At 46.8% G+C, this 17327-nt stretch overlaps 3 protein-coding genes across 4 annotated transcripts; 1 reads left to right on the top strand and 2 right to left on the bottom strand.

Annotated features, from left to right (window-relative positions):
* The first annotated feature begins 8689 nt into the window (after positions 1–8689).
* On the top strand, positions 8690–11634 carry LOC124699163 (UPF0161 protein At3g09310-like). Of its 2 annotated transcripts, XM_047231509.1 has the most exons (6): positions 8690–8838; positions 8954–9043; positions 9492–9548; positions 9792–9932; positions 10025–10089; positions 11184–11634. In XM_047231509.1, exons 1-5 carry the CDS (start codon positions 8772–8774, stop codon positions 10081–10083), a joined length of 414 nt encoding a protein of 137 aa, XP_047087465.1. In that variant the 5' UTR covers positions 8690–8771; the 3' UTR covers positions 10084–10089; positions 11184–11634. The 2 variants fall into 2 exon arrangements, with proteins under 2 accessions (XP_047087465.1, XP_047087466.1); XM_047231510.1 differs by lacking the exon at positions 11184–11634 and having other exon boundaries at positions 10025–10254.
* Positions 11635–11715: 81 nt separating this feature from the next.
* On the bottom strand, positions 11716–13590 carry LOC124696213 (scarecrow-like protein 33). The gene has a single exon (XM_047228973.1). It carries the CDS (start codon positions 13588–13590, stop codon positions 11716–11718), a length of 1875 nt encoding a protein of 624 aa, XP_047084929.1.
* A 1514-nt stretch (positions 13591–15104) lies between these two features.
* Positions 15105–16859, bottom strand: LOC124699164 (scarecrow-like protein 33). Its single transcript, XM_047231511.1, has one exon. It carries the CDS (start codon positions 16857–16859, stop codon positions 15105–15107), a length of 1755 nt encoding a protein of 584 aa, XP_047087467.1.
* Between the last annotated feature and the right edge of the window lie 468 nt (positions 16860–17327).

Here is a 17327-nt window from a genome sequence, read left to right on the forward strand (position 1 = left end):
GCGGAGGCAGCAAGGAGGGAGAGGTCAGCGACGGTGGCCAGCCGAGCCGAGAGCACCGACGGAGGCTTGGATCCAAGAGGGGATGAAGGGCTACGGTGGGAAGGAGGAAGACAAAAGTAAGAAGGTTTTGACGCCGTCTTATTTTACCGAATGCCCTCTACCCAGCAACGATGCATAAAGTGGAGCCAAGAGTCAGTGATGGCACACATAAAACAGAGGTATCAGTAAAATCACGCGCGTGAATGCCCTCACCGGGCTGGGTATTTAACAGGATTATATGTTGTAGTAATGTATGCTTCGGAATTTAATTCGTTTTCCGGGAGCGTATGCTCCCTCTACCGAAAAATGATATTTCAAAATGTTGAAAATTTTTGATAAAAAATTCTACATGTACATCTCCACAATATATGTATTCGTTAAGTTTCGTCCGGAGCCAATATTTTTTGTGATCTATGTAAAAAAATTTATCTTCTCAAAAGCCTTACTTTTAGCATTGAATTTTGTCTTTTTTACGCACGCCACACGACAAATTTATTATTCATGAAACGAATCTGTGAGCACGTTGCACGTGAAGATGTACGTGTAATTTTTTTTTGAAATTTCAAAATGCATGTAACATGCATTTTAAAATAAATAAAGCATATGCTCCCATGTGTCAAAACACCGCTCACTGCTTCCTGTATGCTTGTACTAAGAAAGTAGCTTAGATACTTTGCACCTAAATACTTCTATTTAACTCCATCGACACATGAATTAGTAGGACATGCACAAAAAATTCAAGTTCTAATTTAATTGTTGCATATAGTGTGGTTTACCTCCTATTTTAAACACTAGATATTAGCTAAACAAGATAATTAGCAGCCAATCATCATTTTAAGTTTAATTAATTAATTACTTAAAATTCGGGTTATCACAGCTCCTACCTCACACTTGTCGTGAACCCTATCCTTCGTTCGGGTCGATGGATCCCGGGTGGGCCTGCCCAATTTTCGCAAAATCGTGTTGCCGTTGGGGAGTTTGTTTCTGTCGTCGTTCGGATGTTCTTTCGCTCGATCTTCTGTATCTAGTTTTATGTCATTTTCAAATCATTCAAAAAATTAAACGTTCAAAGTATGAAAATGCTCAAATAAAAAAATTGTTCAAATTTTGAAAAAGTTCAGATTCGGAAATTGTTCAAATCCAAAAGCGTTCAAAATTTAAATGGATGGAATCCAAAAAAAAATCAAAATTTGAAAAGTTCAATCCGAAAATTGTTCAAATCCAAAAAAACGTTCAAAACTTAAAATGCTTTAAATCTGAAAAATGTTCAAGATTTTAAAATGTTTGAAATTTTAAATGTTGAAAATTTGAAAAAAAGAGATTTAAAAATTGTTCAAATTCGAAAAATGTTCACAATTTGGAAAATTTCATAATTTTAAAAAACAAGGATTTAAAAATTGCTCAAATCCAAAAAGTGTTCACAATTTGAAAATGTTCAAAATTTTAAAATATTTACAATCTGAAGAGTTTCACTGTTTTTATTTTTCTAAAAAATCAGATTTTTTTGAGCAAGTAAAAAAAATCAGATTTCAGAAATAGAAATAAAACAAAAACATGAAAAATAAAACCCAAAAAAAAAACAAAAACAGAAAAGAAACAGAAAAAAGGAAAAAACCTGGAAAACCTGAGAATAGAAAACCTGAGAAAACTGAACAGGAAACTTCCAGAAGCTTCCCAAAACGGCAAAAAAAACCAGCACCTCATACACCTCATGGGCCAGCCCATTTAGAGAAACTAGCGACACTGAAGGGTACGCGTCATCACGCTTGGGCGTGAAGCGTGAAATAGGGATCACCGGCTGCCACACACCCCAGCGACCAAGTCACGGTTAGCTCGGCCGCGGCCCATTATATAAGGTACGATTCTTTCCATTTTTTGCTGTTTCTTTTCTATTAATATTTACTTTTTTTCAAAATCTAACTCTTTGTTTAGAAAAAACAAAACATTTTTGAGTTTTTTTTCCCAAAAATGAACATTTTATACTTTGAACAATTTCAAAATTTTAATTTTTTAAATTTGAACAATTATAAATTTTGAGCGGTTTTGAAAAATTATACTTTTCAAAATTTGAATAGTTTTTAAATATGTAAGTTTCTAAAATTTAACCGAATTTTCAATCTAGACGGTTTTAAAATCTGAACAATTTTTTAAACTAAATATTTTTGGAGAATGAACTTTTTTGAACCAATTTTTTTTTCAAAAACCGACAATAAGCCAAAAAATGAAAATAAACTAGATAGAAAACCTATAAAAGTTGGGCGAAAAATCACGAACTATGGACATGCCCATAACACGAACGAGAGATGTGCGGCGCCGCTTATTGGCCCCATATATCACTCCTAGCGAGCTGAAGATGGCGAGTTCCATACAATCACTTGGTCGGCGTATAGGACTCGCCATCTTCAGCTCGCTAGGAGTGATATATGGGGCCAATAAGCGGAAAGTGACTTTGGCACATGAGCACTAGTGCTCCCATTTTTCAAAACACATATTTCTAGGATTCTAAAAAAATCTGAACTTAAATCTGCACATATAAAGAAATCTTCTGAATGTACTGTAGAAATTTCGGGAGAAAATATGTTGTATTATGAACTCTATAAAAAAGACAGATTTCTAACAAAAATTATCCCTATACACAGCCATAATTTTTTTGTTTTTCTGTAGTTTAAAATACAATACTACGTATAATTTAGTATTATGACATATGTATGTATTCACTGAATAAATTTATAATTTTTAAAACATAAAATAGAATTTTCAAATATTTCAAAAACCGAGAGCACTAATGCCATGTGTACCAAATCCCGCTAATAGAGCCATATACAGTGCCTGCGTACCTTTCTCGTATAACACTTCACAGATTTTTTTTGTTTTTTGTTTTTTTTTTTTTTTTTTTTTTTGAGAAAACCTCGTCCTCCATTCAAACTTCAGAGGTAACAAGGTTACACACACCTACTGGTGGTTCCAGAAGCCAGACATGGCGCCCCTGGTCCAAAAGCACACTACTCTTTGCTAACCTATGAGCCTCTTTATTAGACAACCGACGCTCATGAACGAAAGATAAAACATCGAAACTACATCTAGACTCGTTTGTCCTTGATAATTTGAGCATAGACCCCAAAGGTTCCCTGCTCCAAGCTTGCGATGACGTTGCTGCAGTCACTCGCCACCTTCACCCTTCGTGCTCCAATGTCGAGGGCCAGGGACACTGCCTCCCGACACGCCAAAGCCTCAAGTGTCTCGGCGTCCATTCTCCCCGGGTAGACCACCGCCGAGGCTCCTTGAAAAAGCCCTTTCGAGTCGCGCGCCACTGCCGCAACCGTGCCTCTTCCCGAGTTCTTCCCCACCCCGGCATCGACATTAATCTTCAGCATGCCCTGTGGGGGTGGTATCCACGCCGGTGCTGCCGCATGGGCCACCACCGGCTGGCGTCGCCTTCCATCGTCCGATTGGTTAAGATCCTCGATAAACTTTTCCACAAACAGATGAACAGATAGGGGGCTTCTGTACTCCTGCTCGTGTATCGCCTTCCTCCTCGCATGCCATATCGCCCAAAGGGTGACGAACACCCTGGTTTGGTCGCTCTGGCTGAGGGTCTTTGTCATAGTAGCTAGCCATTCCCTCGCGTTTCCTTCCTCCGACCTATGCATATGTTCCGTCACTTCCTCGTCCGCAAGCGCCCACACGCAGCGCGACATAGTGCAGTCTATTAAAGCATGGCGCCATGTGTCCTGGGCACCGCAGAGCTGGCAGCGATCATCATCCGCCATCCTGCGATGGTGCCGAGTCCAATTTGTTGGCAGCGACTGCTTCGCCAGCCTCCAAAGAAACAACCGCACCTTTGATGGTACCTTGCACCGCCACAACTGGGACCACTCCTTTGCATTCGCCTCTCTATCAGAGCTCGACGCCCTGTTATTAAGCCAAGCCTCCCGCCTATCCTTCACATCGACCAACATTTTGTACGCCGATCTTACGGAGAACATGCCCCTCCGATCGTAATGCCATGCCCAAAAATCCCCTTGCTGCCTTGAACAAAGAGGAATTTTCATGATCTGCTCAACGTCCATAGGTAGCATATGCTGGCGTAGTTTGTCTTCGTTCCACTCCCCCCTGCCCCTGTCGATGAATTCCGACACGCGGGCCGGCGATGCCCCTGACGCCTCCGTCAGGCAAGCAAGTGGCCGAAGCATCCCATCACGTGGAATCCAAGGATCGTTCCACGGGTCGGTGGATTCGCCATCCGATCCTTCTTATTAACCCCTGTTTGAGGATCTGCAGGCCCTCGTGGAGAGACCGCCAAATCTGCGACGGGGCTGCACCCACCTCAGCGTTCAGCAGATGTTGCCCTGGGTAGTACCGTGCTTTGAGCACTCGAGCGCTCAAAGTATTTGGGTTCTGGAGCATCCTCCACCCCTGCCGGGCCAGCAAGGCCAGATTGAAAATCTCAATGTCCCTAAACCCCAAACCGCCCATATGTTTAGGCTTACACATCTCCTTCCAGGAGACCCATGCTGGCTTCCGCTCTCCATCGCGACAACCCCACCAAAACTTCCTTACCATCGAGTTAATGTGTAAACATAGTCCCCTCGGCAGTTTAAAACATGCCATGGAGAAAATAGGGATTGCTTGCACCACCGATTTGATAAGGACATCCTTTCCTCCAACTGACAAAAGCTTCTCGAGCCACCCCTGTATTCTGCTCCAAATTCTGTCTTTTATATACTTGAAAGCACTACTCCTTGAGCTGCCAACATCAGTCGGCATTCCCAAGTATTTCTCATTGAGTGTCTCGCTTTGGACATCGAGGGCCCGCTTGACACTCTCCTTCACAGTTCCCGGGCATCCCTTACTAAAGAAGATGGATGATTTATCCCGGTTAATCCTCTGGCCCGAGGCCATGCAATACAGGTTCAGCAGTTGCTGAACTTTTTCCGCACTCCCTGTATCCGCTCTGAAAAGCAACAGGCTATCATCTGCAAAAAGGAGGTGACTCACCGCCGGGGCCGACGGTGCCACCATTAGTCCATGGAGCTCTGATGAAAGACTATGATGTTTTAAAAGTCACGAAAGGCCCTCTGCTGCCAACAGGAACAAATACGGGGATATCGGATCTCCCTGACGAACCCCTCGGGAGGGTATAAATTGTTGTAGCTTCCCTCCATTGAAAAGGACCTGGAAAGATACCGTAGTAACCAGCCGCATAACCATCTGAACCCAAAGGCGATGGAAGCCCAGCTTGAGCATGACAGCCTCCAAATACCTCCACTCAAGGCGATCATATGCCTTACGCATATCCAGCTTAAGAGCACAGAAACGATTCTTTTTCGCCTTGTTCCGCTTCATGAAATGTAAACACTCATAAGCGGTAATAATATTGTCAGTAATCAGCCGACCAGGAACAAAGGCCGACTGCTCCTCCGCAATGATCTCCGGTAGACACTCCTTCAGTCTGTTTGCCAATGTCTTGGATGCAATCTTGTAAATAACATTACATAAGCTAATTGGCCTAAACTGACCCAGCTCCTCCGGCCTTGCAACCTTTGGAATTAAGACCAAAAAAGTCTGATTGATATCTCGCATATCATCCTCCCCCTTCAGCACTCTTATGACCGCCGAAGTCACCTCTTCGCCACATAGTTCCCAGTGAGTCTGGAAGAAATGTGCTGGGAATCCATCTGGCCCCGGAGCCTTTGTCGGGAACATCTGGAAGAGGGCGTTTTTAACTTCCTCCGCCTTGAAAGGCTTTAACAAGCTATCGTTCATCACTGATGTCACCTTTACTGGTATGACATCTATCACTTCTCCCAGATTCGAGATCCCCTCGGTCTGGTATAACTGCTCATAGAAGGCTCTGGTCATATCCGCCATCTCTCCCTCCTCTTCGGTCACTGTCCCATTATTTCTTGTGAGCCGAGAAATCCTATTCTTCTTCTTCCGTTGACTCGCCCTGAGGTGGAAAAAGCGCGTGTTCTTATCCCCCTCGGCCAGCCACTGGACCCGCGACCGTTGTCTCCACATCAGCTCCTCTCTGTCATAGAGCTCGACCAGCCTACGTGTAGTCTGGACCTCCTCTTCCGAAGGCTCCTGCCGTAAGGGCTCATCCCGCAACACCGCAAGGCGTTGGGTAAGCGATCTGATCTCGCGTTGCACACTCCCAAAAGTGTCCCTTCCCCAGTTCTCAAGTGACCCCGAGATTCTGGCCAACTTTTGTTGCAGCTGTCCCATTGACACTGCCTTCCCCTCCGCCTGCCATGATTCATCGAGAAATGGCCTAAACTGGTCATGCTTTTCCCACATTACCTCATACCGAAAGATTTTCTCTTCGTTTACTCTCCGCTGCCTAGCGTTTTCCCTCCAGCGAAGCAGAATCGGACCATGATCCGATGTGACACCTGTCAAGTTTGTCACCGTGGCCAACGGAAACCTCGTACTCCAGGTTGGCGTAGCCAAAGCTCTATCCAGCCTGACTCTGCAGAAAGAGCCCCCCACCACCCGCTTCTCGTACGTCCATCTTCTCCCCTCGTAGCCGAGGTCAGCTAGACCACAAACATCGACTGTTTCCCTAAAGCCCGCAATCTGTGCTAGGCTCCTCTCTGCTGTTCCTTCATGCTCGTGTTGATGAAGCACCTCATTAAAGTCGCCAATGCACACCCAAGGCAAAGAGTTAGACGACTTTATATGTTTCAACATGTCCCATGTTTTGAAGCGTTGGGAGACCTGCGCCTCCCCGTAAACACATGTAAGCCTCCACGGCTCGTTATCCCCCTCCTTCACCCGTGCATCAATGTGATACTGCGAGAAAGGCAAAATATCGATGGTAATATCATTGTTCCAGTACATCCCCAGGCCTCCACTACGGCCTGCACTGCTAACAGCAAAAGAATTATCAAAACCTAGCGATCTAGCTAGTCCTTCCACCCGAGATTTGTGTATTTGCGTCTCCACTACACACATCACGGTAGGCTTGAAGCGTCTTACTAGCTCACGGAGCTCCCTAACTGTCGCGTCGCTTCCCAAACCGCGACAGTTGTACGACATGCAACTCATTGTTCCGGGCGGAGCTCCTCAGAGCCCGCCTGTTCAGTATTGTCCCCATTCTTCCGAGGCCGTTTGGGGTCCGGCTTAATCGGCGATCCCCCTGTGCTGCTTGCATTTGCGCCCTCCCTCAGCGCCACTTCCAGGTTCTTCTTCGCCCCACTTCCCTGGACCCTTCCTTCCTGTCCTGGGGCCGCCAATATCATGGGCATGCCAGAACCAGGGCCCTTGGTCTCCTGGGGTTTTCCTGCAGGTGAGCTCCCTTGAGGTCGTTTGCGGGAATTCCCATCTGCCTTGCCACTCCCCCCTCGGCGACTCTCGTTCGCCGGTATTTTCACACTCAAACCCGGGGTCTGGGGATGCCAGTCCTCGTAAGGTGCGATCATCCACGCGCCATATTGCTTTGCTTGTTCCTCGTGTACTCCATCTCCACACTCCATCTGGTCGTGGCCAAACAAGCCACACACCTCACACACCCTGGGCAGCTTCTCATACATCACCTGGAAATGCATCCTCTCACTTCCCTCAGGGTGTAGGCCAACAAACCTCGTAAGAGGCTTATTCACATCCAGCTTCATCCTAAGTCGCACGAAACTGGTACCGCTTGCCCCCATTGCATACAGGTCTACGCTCTGTACTTCCCCAATGCGGGCTGCCATATCTCTGACTATCCCCTCCTTCCTGAACAGCGGAGGAACACCCCTAATCTGAACCCATGCATGCATGCGATCCAGGATCACCGTCTTTGGGTCAGCTATTCCATCATATGGCTCCAACAGCACACCTTGCTGCCTAAAAATCCATGGCCCTTCCAGCATCGCCCTGTTCCAATCACCTAGGCACGACACCTGGAGGATAAACAAGTTGTCCTCCACCGGCCTGATTGTCCATGTCCGCGCAAAACCCCACGCGACATCCATCTTCTGGAAGAACGGCTGGTTACCAAAGTGCTTGGTGGTATGCACCTTCACCACCGCCATCCAGCGCGCTTCCTCCCGGAGTGAGTTGAAGTCCTCCTTCGGGAGCACCACATCGTCTAGTTCCTCGTCCTTGAGCACGAGTTTCTTCATCATCTCTTTCAGATCCACAACCTTCCTAGGGTTCGAAGAGCCCCCTTCCTTCGGGATCCTCGCCGCCATTGTCCCAGTTGAGACTCCTGCCCCGACCGATCTCCCCGCCCCAGACCCTCCTCCTCGCGCCGCCAAGGCCGGGTAGACGGGCCAGCCGTCCCCTGAGTCAGCCCGAGCGAGCCGCAGAGGTGAGAGGGATCGGGAGGATTCAAAACGGTGGTGAAGACGTCCTTCCGCCGTGAGATCGCCGGCGAGAGTCAGAAACCCTAGAAAACCTAGGTCATGGGTGAGGCTCGTGATTGGAGAGGTTTTGTTTTTTGTTGAGGGGGGTGGGTATAATAACACTTCACAGATGGTCCAGTTTGCTTCTGCAGAACAGAAAAATACCCCTAAATTTTCTTAGCCCAGCCCAATTGGCCTCAAAGAGAAAAGGCCTCAGCTATCAGAAGAAGTGCCCCTAAAAAAAACTATCAGAAGAAGTGCCCCTCAATAAAAAAAAATAGATATCAGAAGAAGTTTATCCAGTCAAAAGAAAAAGATTCTGCAAAATTCACCGCCACTGTTCGTTCGCTGCCGGTAGGCACCCCGCACCACCCGACCACCCGACCACGGACCACCGTCGCCATGGCCGCCGCCTTCTCCTGCTCCCTCTCGACTACCACGGCCGCACGGCCTCTCCCCGGAAGCACAAGTAGTTCCCTCGCCCCAATTTCTTCGTTTCGGTCAAACAGTATCTTGAACCCTATCGCGCGACGACTGACAAACTAATTTCCATTTCTTTTTACCCCCATTTGTTTGCCTGTTAGTTTCCAAATCTCCAGCTTATTTCTCTTGCTCGTACCAGAAGAGGAGAAGGGTTCCAATGCCGCGGGTCCGCTGTGCTGCTGAGGACGAAGGTTAGTCTGGCGATGACACATTGAGAAATCCAAATGTACCTCCTGTTCCTTTATTTTCCTTATTAGAATTAATATACTTCATTTATGTTTTGTTTCCTATATCTGCAAGTGTTTAGCACAGGTATTTCAGCTTTGCATGCGTTTAGTTTCACCCCTAGTCAATTTTGTGCAAGAGAACTGTCAGTGACAGCCTATTTCAAGGAGAACTGTCAGTGACTTTTAAACAAAAGTGTTCATCAGAAGCTCATAATCAGTGCTGCTATGCACTCGTTATAAAAACTCATTAGGTTCACGCCACTATGAAATACTTTATGCGCTTGTGTAAAACATTAATTCAGGAACACATTGATTTTGTTTCGACATGGACTTGTGTTTTCCCTGTATTGAACTGCAGAAGTAACAAAAACTGACCCCCTTGTCCACAATTTGTGCATATGATTATGAGAAGAGGAAGTCAATGATTTGGGAGTTACCGTGGCACTGTCGATGCTAAAATTCTACAAAAGTAAGTTCGCACTTGCAGCTTGTTACCTCTTGATTTCTGATTGTCTATTTTATTTTATTTTTAGAAATTTGGAAGCTTTATTACCCCCAGGCCTCTGCACCAACTACGAATGCATACAGCCAACATTTTCTGATTATCTTTTAGACATTTGTGTTACTACTAATGCAGTCATAGACCATGCACTTAAGACCAACTATCTCCATATGACAAAATGCTCACTGGCTCAGGCTTTATGTGAACCAGGAGAGATATCACCCTTACTGCCTTCAAGTTGCCGTTATGTGCCAACGTGCAGCGAGTACTCTATGCAAGCGTACAAAAGATATGGTGTTGGGAAGGGTACCATTTTGACAGCATGGCGTCTGTGCCGTTGTAATCCTCTTGGTATGCGTATTTTCTATTTGCTAGATATATTCAGCTCTGTATCGTATCGTGTTTATGGAACATGAGCTATTTGTTTTCTGATACACACATAGGTGGACAGGGATATGATCCTCCAAGGTGGTTTGGTGAGGAAGTGTTACCTGACGAATGATGGCTGGTAATTACTAGAAAACATGCACATGTGCCCGATTGTGCTTTTGCATACAGCTACATAACTCATAAGCAATATAATCAGTGCGTCAGCTGTAATACTATTAAGTTCTGAGTGAATAACTCTGTGCAACTTTAAAATAAGAGAAAAACATTGTGATGGCGTTCAATCTATCCAATTTGTTCTTCAACCAGGCGCTTTAAAACCATCATTGCCTGGGGTGGCCTTGCTTATGTTGGGGTGCGCAAATATATGCAATGATGTCTGTGTTTGCTTTACCTTATTATTACAACCAAAATAGGCGATTGTACCTGAGGCAATCATTTGTTACTCACAAATTTTATATCAAGAGTTCAGTCTAAGGAGGTTGTTCAAATGTAATTTACTTGCACGAGCTTCCACTATCATATGCCAGCATTGTAATGCTCAGTTCTTATGCTGACTAGTGTCAAGACCCAACTGGCTTTTGTTGTTTCCTATACTCCATGCATAACCTGCCAATGGAACAGTGAATTTAATGGATGGGCAGCACTCCTTCCCTTTATGTCAAAAAAGTGAATTTAATATTTGCAGTGGAATTTGGTCAGAAAATCTTATTAGATGCATGGACATAAAATGATTTCTTCTGCGAGCCCAGATGAAGGATGAGGATTGACACATTCCTGAACATGAAGACAAGTTAAAAAATAAATTAAAGCCACCATTTGGTGGAAAAATCAATGTACGAGTAGAGAAAATTATAATGGCGTACAAGAATGATCCTGTTCTTGAATGAAAAAACTGTATGAACTATGAGATTAGGATCTTTTTTAGTCTGGGGGTACGTGCAGTTTACATCATACTGTCTTCCATTTAAATATCTGATTGGTCCGCTCATCTGCTTGCAAGCTGGCTTATCTTATATGGTATTGTCTCCTTGAATATTTTGATGGTATATGCCATATTGATTTGGTCATTTGTAGAACCATTCAACCTAATGTATCTGTCATTGCTGCAACTTTTTTTTCTTGTTACTAGTTTTCAGCATTGTTGACGCTGCTATTTGGTTTCCCATGTTGATCCCTTTTAATTGGTATCTTCGTCTTTGCTTTCTATATCAGATGTCGGAATGTCTCGTAAATGTCATCTTCACCATGCAACTTCACAAGGGAGGTTACTCAGTAGCACTACCGCTTGTGATAGTTTCAAGGGAATGTGTATTTGGCATTTTGCTAACTACAATGTCAAATCATGCCATGACAAGAAGATCGTTGTCTGGAATATTTAGGTGGAAGATGGTTGTGATAAACGGTAAGTGATCTATACCATGAGCAAACAACTTCTTTAGGAGAGAAAGTCTGCTGGTTTAAAGTTGGGAATTATGTGCGCAAAAATCATGTTGGTTTAGTTCAGAGATCTGCAGTTTAGTTTTAAATTTATAATTTCTATGAACAAAGTTCTAAATGTCAGCCACAAAAATGTAAATGAAATACCACCAGACATTATTCTTGATATCCACAAAAATGTAACATCATAAGAGTTGCAAAATAACTGTGCAACTTGACTGCTGGATCAATCAGGTGCTAAAACAATGTTCTGGGCCATACTTCATAAAGTAGATCAAACATACTCAATATTCATTTGTACTTTAATCTATGTCACTTGTGAACTGCTACCATCGTCAGCTACCCATGTGGAGAGGGCGTAAAGCATGCGACCTTTCCATCCCTGCAGAAGCCATTGGTGTTCCTCGTTGATCATAAAATGCTTGTTGTATTGCTTCTTCACTTTGGCCTTCAACATCTGGACAATGTCAGGGTCCAATGGAAGCTGCCTGAGCCCTGCTCGCTGCTTCCGTATCTGCCACTCCCTGTAGTTTTGAGGGCGCTCCACCCGATCCCTGCCCTCACAGGCGATGTTGTTCATGGCACACCGTGCAATGATGTCCCTCTCCACCAGCAGCCTCTCGCGGTTGTCCCATGGCACTGTGGTCTCCATCATGTCAAAGTGTGCCGCAAAGTTATGGAGTACTTGGCGGAACCGTGTCGCGAAAAAAGTCGTGTTGTATGATGCATTCACAATGGCGTTGATGAAAACAGCTGGCTTCATCTCCCTGATAGTGTTGAGCACCATATCCCTGGGGTTTAGCCTGTTGATGACGACACTTTCGTCCATCAGGTATCTAAAATGCAGTAGGCTGTTCACAATGAGAACCTCGTCCGGGTTGATGTTGAGGTCCTCTACCCGGACATCCTCCGACTTGGCTGTGATGGCGCGGAACTTAAATGGAATGCCGAACTGCCTTGCACAGTTGGCGAGCCGGCGTTCTATATCCTCAATTTGCTCGGCAGGACGGAATCCTGGCCTGGGGCTGATATCCTCAATTTGCTCAGCAGGACGGAATTCTGGCATGGGGCTGGTAATGCCAGTGATCCTTACCGCCGGAGGGCCGCCGTCCCTGTCTGCTAGACACCGGAACAGGTGTGGCCACTGAAACCCATCGTTGACGCCATAGTGCACAATGTGCAGCTTGTTCCTCCCCATGACAGCATTGTAGATGGTCTTATTGGTGAAAAGAAAAAACACTCTGAGGAAGCAGCAGACGGACATGACGAGCTTATAGGCCTTGAGGAGCTCCACAACGGGGGTGCGCTTAGCCATGAGTGAGCGGTAGAGCTGGCTTCCCCTGCCGGCCAGGCGCGCCTCTAATCCCTCGGCAAAGTAATGAGCTAGCCGCTGTGTGGCGTCCCCTATTGGTGAGGATTGTCGCTTGATCCGCCATGTCAGCTCGCACGCACTGCGCCGGTCATTGGTCGCCACTGCCTCCGCACAACGGATCAGCAGGGTCTCCAGATCGTCCACTGCCAGCAACCTCGGACCATACCTCGCACATGGTGCCTTTTTGCAGATTCTCTGCTGCTCTGCCTTGTTCTCCTTCTCCATGTCGGCGTGTACTTCATAGGAGCATATGGCGTAACCAAGCATGAGCTGGTCCAATATTTTGCAAGCGGCCTCCTCCTCCTTGGATTCAGGCTGTATCAGCACCGCTATCTGGTTGCTGCGCCTGGGCGGCTCTGTCTCCACTTCTGCGTTGCCACTGTGAGACATGTTCTTTTGCCCGCTACAGTCCACCAACCCATAGTTTGTGGGCAAGAAACTGTTGGCCTCCTCCATGCCCCTGAAGAATGCCATGCTCGACAGAACGTCCATGTTGCTGTTGGGCTCCATCTTGTCCTTGCCATTGAAAAAGAAGGCTGAACTCTTTCCTTGGGTGCTATTGCCTTCACCGGGCAGCATGTCAGAGGGTTGTTGTGCATGGGATGTGGCTGCGCCAGAGGTGGAGAGGATCTGGGCAAAGGGATGCTGAGCCTGCTGGAGTGCATCGTGATCGGGGTACTGGTAGAAGAACCTGTCGACGATGTCCTCCTCCATGAGCATGCGCGAGATGCATTCGAGGGATAGATCATCATGGGGCTGCTGCAATGCCAGACCAGGATGGCTGAGGAAGACGAACGGTGAGGGTGTCATGTTGGCGCTGCTGATGTGCTCTCTCTCTCGGTCCTGTGACATGAAACCTTTTAATTTTGTTGCTGCTAAAAATGATGTATGAAGATGTTACCTAGGTAGCTGGGAGATTTTGGCAGGTGCTCCATGTTCGATGATTCCAACCATCCACCAAAGACCAGGATAAATGTACTTGTCTGTACTTGACTACGATTATTGAAGAAAAGCTTTGGATTGTACAACACAACCAAACTGTGAACTTACATTCCAATGCGCACTGACTAAAATATTATAATAAGGACATGTACTTTTCAATACACATTTAAAGAAAAATGAATCACATAGGATAAAAACAGCTAAAAAAGGAAAACAGGCATCCTGCCAGGTACCAGCCTACAGCTAAATACATCTGGTGCAACAGTAACAGAAACCTTTACAAGGCATCATTGAAATTAACCAGGACTTGAAAACAGGGGAACAGGTCCTCTGCAGTTTACATGTACTTCAGTTTTGGTCAGCGAGACACTGATTGCTGTAGAGTGAAAAGCATGGGTGGTTCAGAAGCGAAGGGCCAGCTATTGCTCCTTTCACCTCGAGGGCACCTTCATCGCCTTACTGAGATGGTGATGGCACAGAACTAGAATGCCACAACAGGTTCACCTGCACCATTGCTAGCCAGTTCCCGTCTCCTCACCTGATTGTCTTGTCATAGCATCCTCAAGAGTCAGCATTACTTCAGGCATTGCATTTCTCATGTATACATGTTCATTCCCATGTACCTTTCATGCCATCCATCTGTAGGTCTAACATGGAACATGCAAATAGAAACAAGTTACAATTTCAAAGCATTCGAGTCGTCTTACCAGACTGATTGCCACTTCTGTTTTTTCCAGGACATGCAAAAGGCTTGCACGTCATTGCACTAAGTAGAAACAGAGTTTTTACAAGAGATGTTACATGCCTGCCTCTGCAACCTGCTGCTACAAACTAAGTTACATCTCGGGATCCTCTGCCTCTGCTAGCCTGAAGAAAGATGCTCAAATCTGCTTATCATTCGGGATGTTTGGCTCTGGTCTTTCCGGATGATGCCAACAAAGCATTAGCCGTCACCCACCAATCCTGCACTGAAATAGTTCCATCTGGCCAGCGAACAGAGCCGCAAGGCAGAATGAGATGAAACTTGCTGTATGTCGTGTGCTTCCAGTTCCAGGAGGACTGATCATCGGCGTATGATGTTAGCTGTTGAGAGACAGATGCCCATGCAATTATCGGGATGGAAAGTTGCCCTTTAATATCAGATATGTCTGATTGACTGATAGAATTGCACAAGATATCCAGCCACCTTATCAAACATATTGGCATTGAGTTTCCACATAATCTTATCTCTAACAATGCATAGAGAAATTTACAGTTACAATGGGTACACATGTGCTCGCTGTAGCTCTGAGAAACAAGTTCTACTTGGCAACCTGATCATGGTCTCTGCTACCAAGTTACAGCTGCAAAACAATGATCACGCACAAATATATCTAGGCCAGTTAGGCACTAGCATCATCAGCTGTCCATGTTGAGAGGGCATAGAGCACCCGGCCTTTCCATCCCAGCAGAAGCCACCGGCCATCCTCATTGATCACGAAATGCCTGTGGTACTGCTCCCTCACTTGGTCCTTGAGTATCTCAACAATGTCAGGGTCCAACGGCAGCTGCCTCAGCCCAGCTCGGCGGTTCTGTGCCTGCCACTCCTTGTAGTTCTGAGGGCGCTCCACCCGGTCAGCGCCCTCACAGGCGATGATGTTCATAGCACACCGGGCAAAGACGTCACGCTCCACCAGTAACCTCTTGCCGTTGCCCCGCGGCATGGTGGTCTCCATCATGTCAAACTGCGCCGTGAAGTTGTGGAGCGCTTCGCGGAAACGAGTCTTGAAGAATGCTGAGCTGTAGGATCCATTTACAGTGGCGTGGACGAACACGGCCGGTCTCATCTCCCTGACAGTGTTGAGCACCAGGTCCCTTGGGTTTACCGTGTCAAAGGTGAGGCTCTCGTCCAGCAAAGTCCTGAAATGGAACAGGTTGTTCACTACGAGCACCTCCTCAGGATCGATGTCGAGGTCCTCAGCATGGACATCCTCTAACCTGGCTATGATAGCACGGAACTTGAATGGCACGCCAAACTGTCTTGCGCAGTAGCTGAGCCTGCATTTTGCCTCCTCGGCTTGCTTGGCTGGACACAACCCGGGCTGCGGGCTAGTAATTCCGGTCAACCTCACCTCCGGTGGCCCACCCTCCCTGTCTGCTAGCCACCGGAGCAACTCCGGCCACTGATGCCCGTCATTGACACCGTAGTGCACAATGTGTAGCTTCTTTCTCCCCGCCACTGCATTGTAGATGTTCTTGTTGGAGAAGTGGATCGACAACTTCAGGAAGCAGCAGGTGGCCATGTACTGGTGGTAGCCCTTGAGGAGCTCCACGATGGAGGCGCGCTTCGCCGCGGTGATCGAGTGGTAGAGTTGCCACCCTGTGCCTGCCATCCGTGCCTCTAGCCCCTCAGCGAAGTAATGTGCCAGTCGCTGTGTTGCATCTCCTGTTGGTAATGAGTGCCGCTTGATCCGCTCCAGAAGATCGTCCGTTCTGCGCCGGTCACTGGTAGCTACCGCCTCGGCGCAGCCGATCAGCAGCGTGTCCAGGTCAGCCACCATCATCTGCCATGCACTGCGCCTCACACGTGGAGCCTTCCTGCAAATGCTCTGCTGCGCCGCCTTGTCCCCCCTTCCCTTCATCATCTCACTGGGGTAAAGGATGAGCAGGTCTGACATCTCGACCGTTGTATCTTCCTCCTTAGAGTCAGTATGCACCAGCACCTCTATTTGCTTGCTGCTCCTGCCCAAGCACGCCTCCATAGGATCGCCATCCATGTCAAACATGTTCTGACGCCCCCTATCATCCACCAACCCATCGTGTGTGGGCAAGAACCTGCTGGCTTCCTCCATGCCTTTGAGGAAAGCCATGCTTGACAGCATGCTCATGTAGGTGCTACTTCTGGGCTCCTCCGGTGCGATTGTGCCATTCAAGAAGAAGGCAGGATTATGTACCTCGTCGGGCAAGAACCCAGAAACCATGCTGGCGGTGCCAGTGTGGTTTCCATAGCCTGCCAGTAAGGTGGAGGACTCCTGGACATCAGATGAGGTGATGCCGGAGGAAGAGAGAATCTCGGCGAAGGGCTGCTCGGCCTGCAGGAGCTTCGGGTGATCAGTATATTGGTAGGACTTGTCGACAATGTCCTCCTCCATGAGCATGCGGGAGATGTATGCTAGTGTCAGGTCATCATGTGGCTGCTGCGTCTGTGGGGTACCATTGGTCGTCGAGGAAGATGAAGGGGGACGGTTGTGCAGGCTGGGCGAGTCCCAACAAGTCATCCTGGGAGTGGGTGGCAGGCATTGTAGGGTGCATGGTTGTTTGATGATGGTGCAGTAATACAGTGGAAACACCACCTTGTCCTCATTCCATTCCATTCCATGGATGAGTCCCAACAAGCTCACCGATGCAGCTGTAACCATCGATGCTTTCCATTGCAGTAAGATCGGGTCTAACCATAGAGCAGCGCTTCCATAAAATATATATGCTTGTTGTGTCTTGCTGTTTCAGCCATCCTTTTGTCCATGTCTGATCAAAGCAGAATTTTTTCTTGTGCAAATCAATCTGTGTTAAAATGATGTGCCAATCAATCTAAGTGTTAAAATGATGCGCACATCAATTCTGTTGTG

Source organism: Lolium rigidum, chromosome 3 (genome assembly GCF_022539505.1).
Source record: "Lolium rigidum isolate FL_2022 chromosome 3, APGP_CSIRO_Lrig_0.1, whole genome shotgun sequence".
Classification (NCBI taxonomy): domain Eukaryota; kingdom Viridiplantae; phylum Streptophyta; class Magnoliopsida; order Poales; family Poaceae; genus Lolium; species Lolium rigidum.

What these genes read in the sequence shown, in the direction of transcription:
- LOC124699163 (XM_047231509.1), top strand. Translation starts at nt 8,772, where the DNA reads ATGGCCGCCGCCTTCTCCTGCTCCCTCTCGACTACCACGGCCGCACGG. An exon ending in GCCTCTCCCCGGAAGCACAA is followed by an intron (nt 8,839 to 8,953) that starts GTAGTTCCCTCG and finishes TTTGCCTGTTAG; the next exon opens with TTTCCAAATCTCCAGCTTAT. An exon ending in GTGCCGTTGTAATCCTCTTG is followed by an intron (nt 9,933 to 10,024) that starts GTATGCGTATTT and finishes ATACACACATAG; the next exon opens with GTGGACAGGGATATGATCCT.
- LOC124696213 (XM_047228973.1), bottom strand. Translation starts at nt 13,590, where the DNA reads ATGACACCCTCACCGTTCGTCTTCCTCAGCCATCCTGGTCTGGCATTG.
- LOC124699164 (XM_047231511.1), bottom strand. Translation starts at nt 16,859, where the DNA reads ATGCTCATGGAGGAGGACATTGTCGACAAGTCCTACCAATATACTGAT.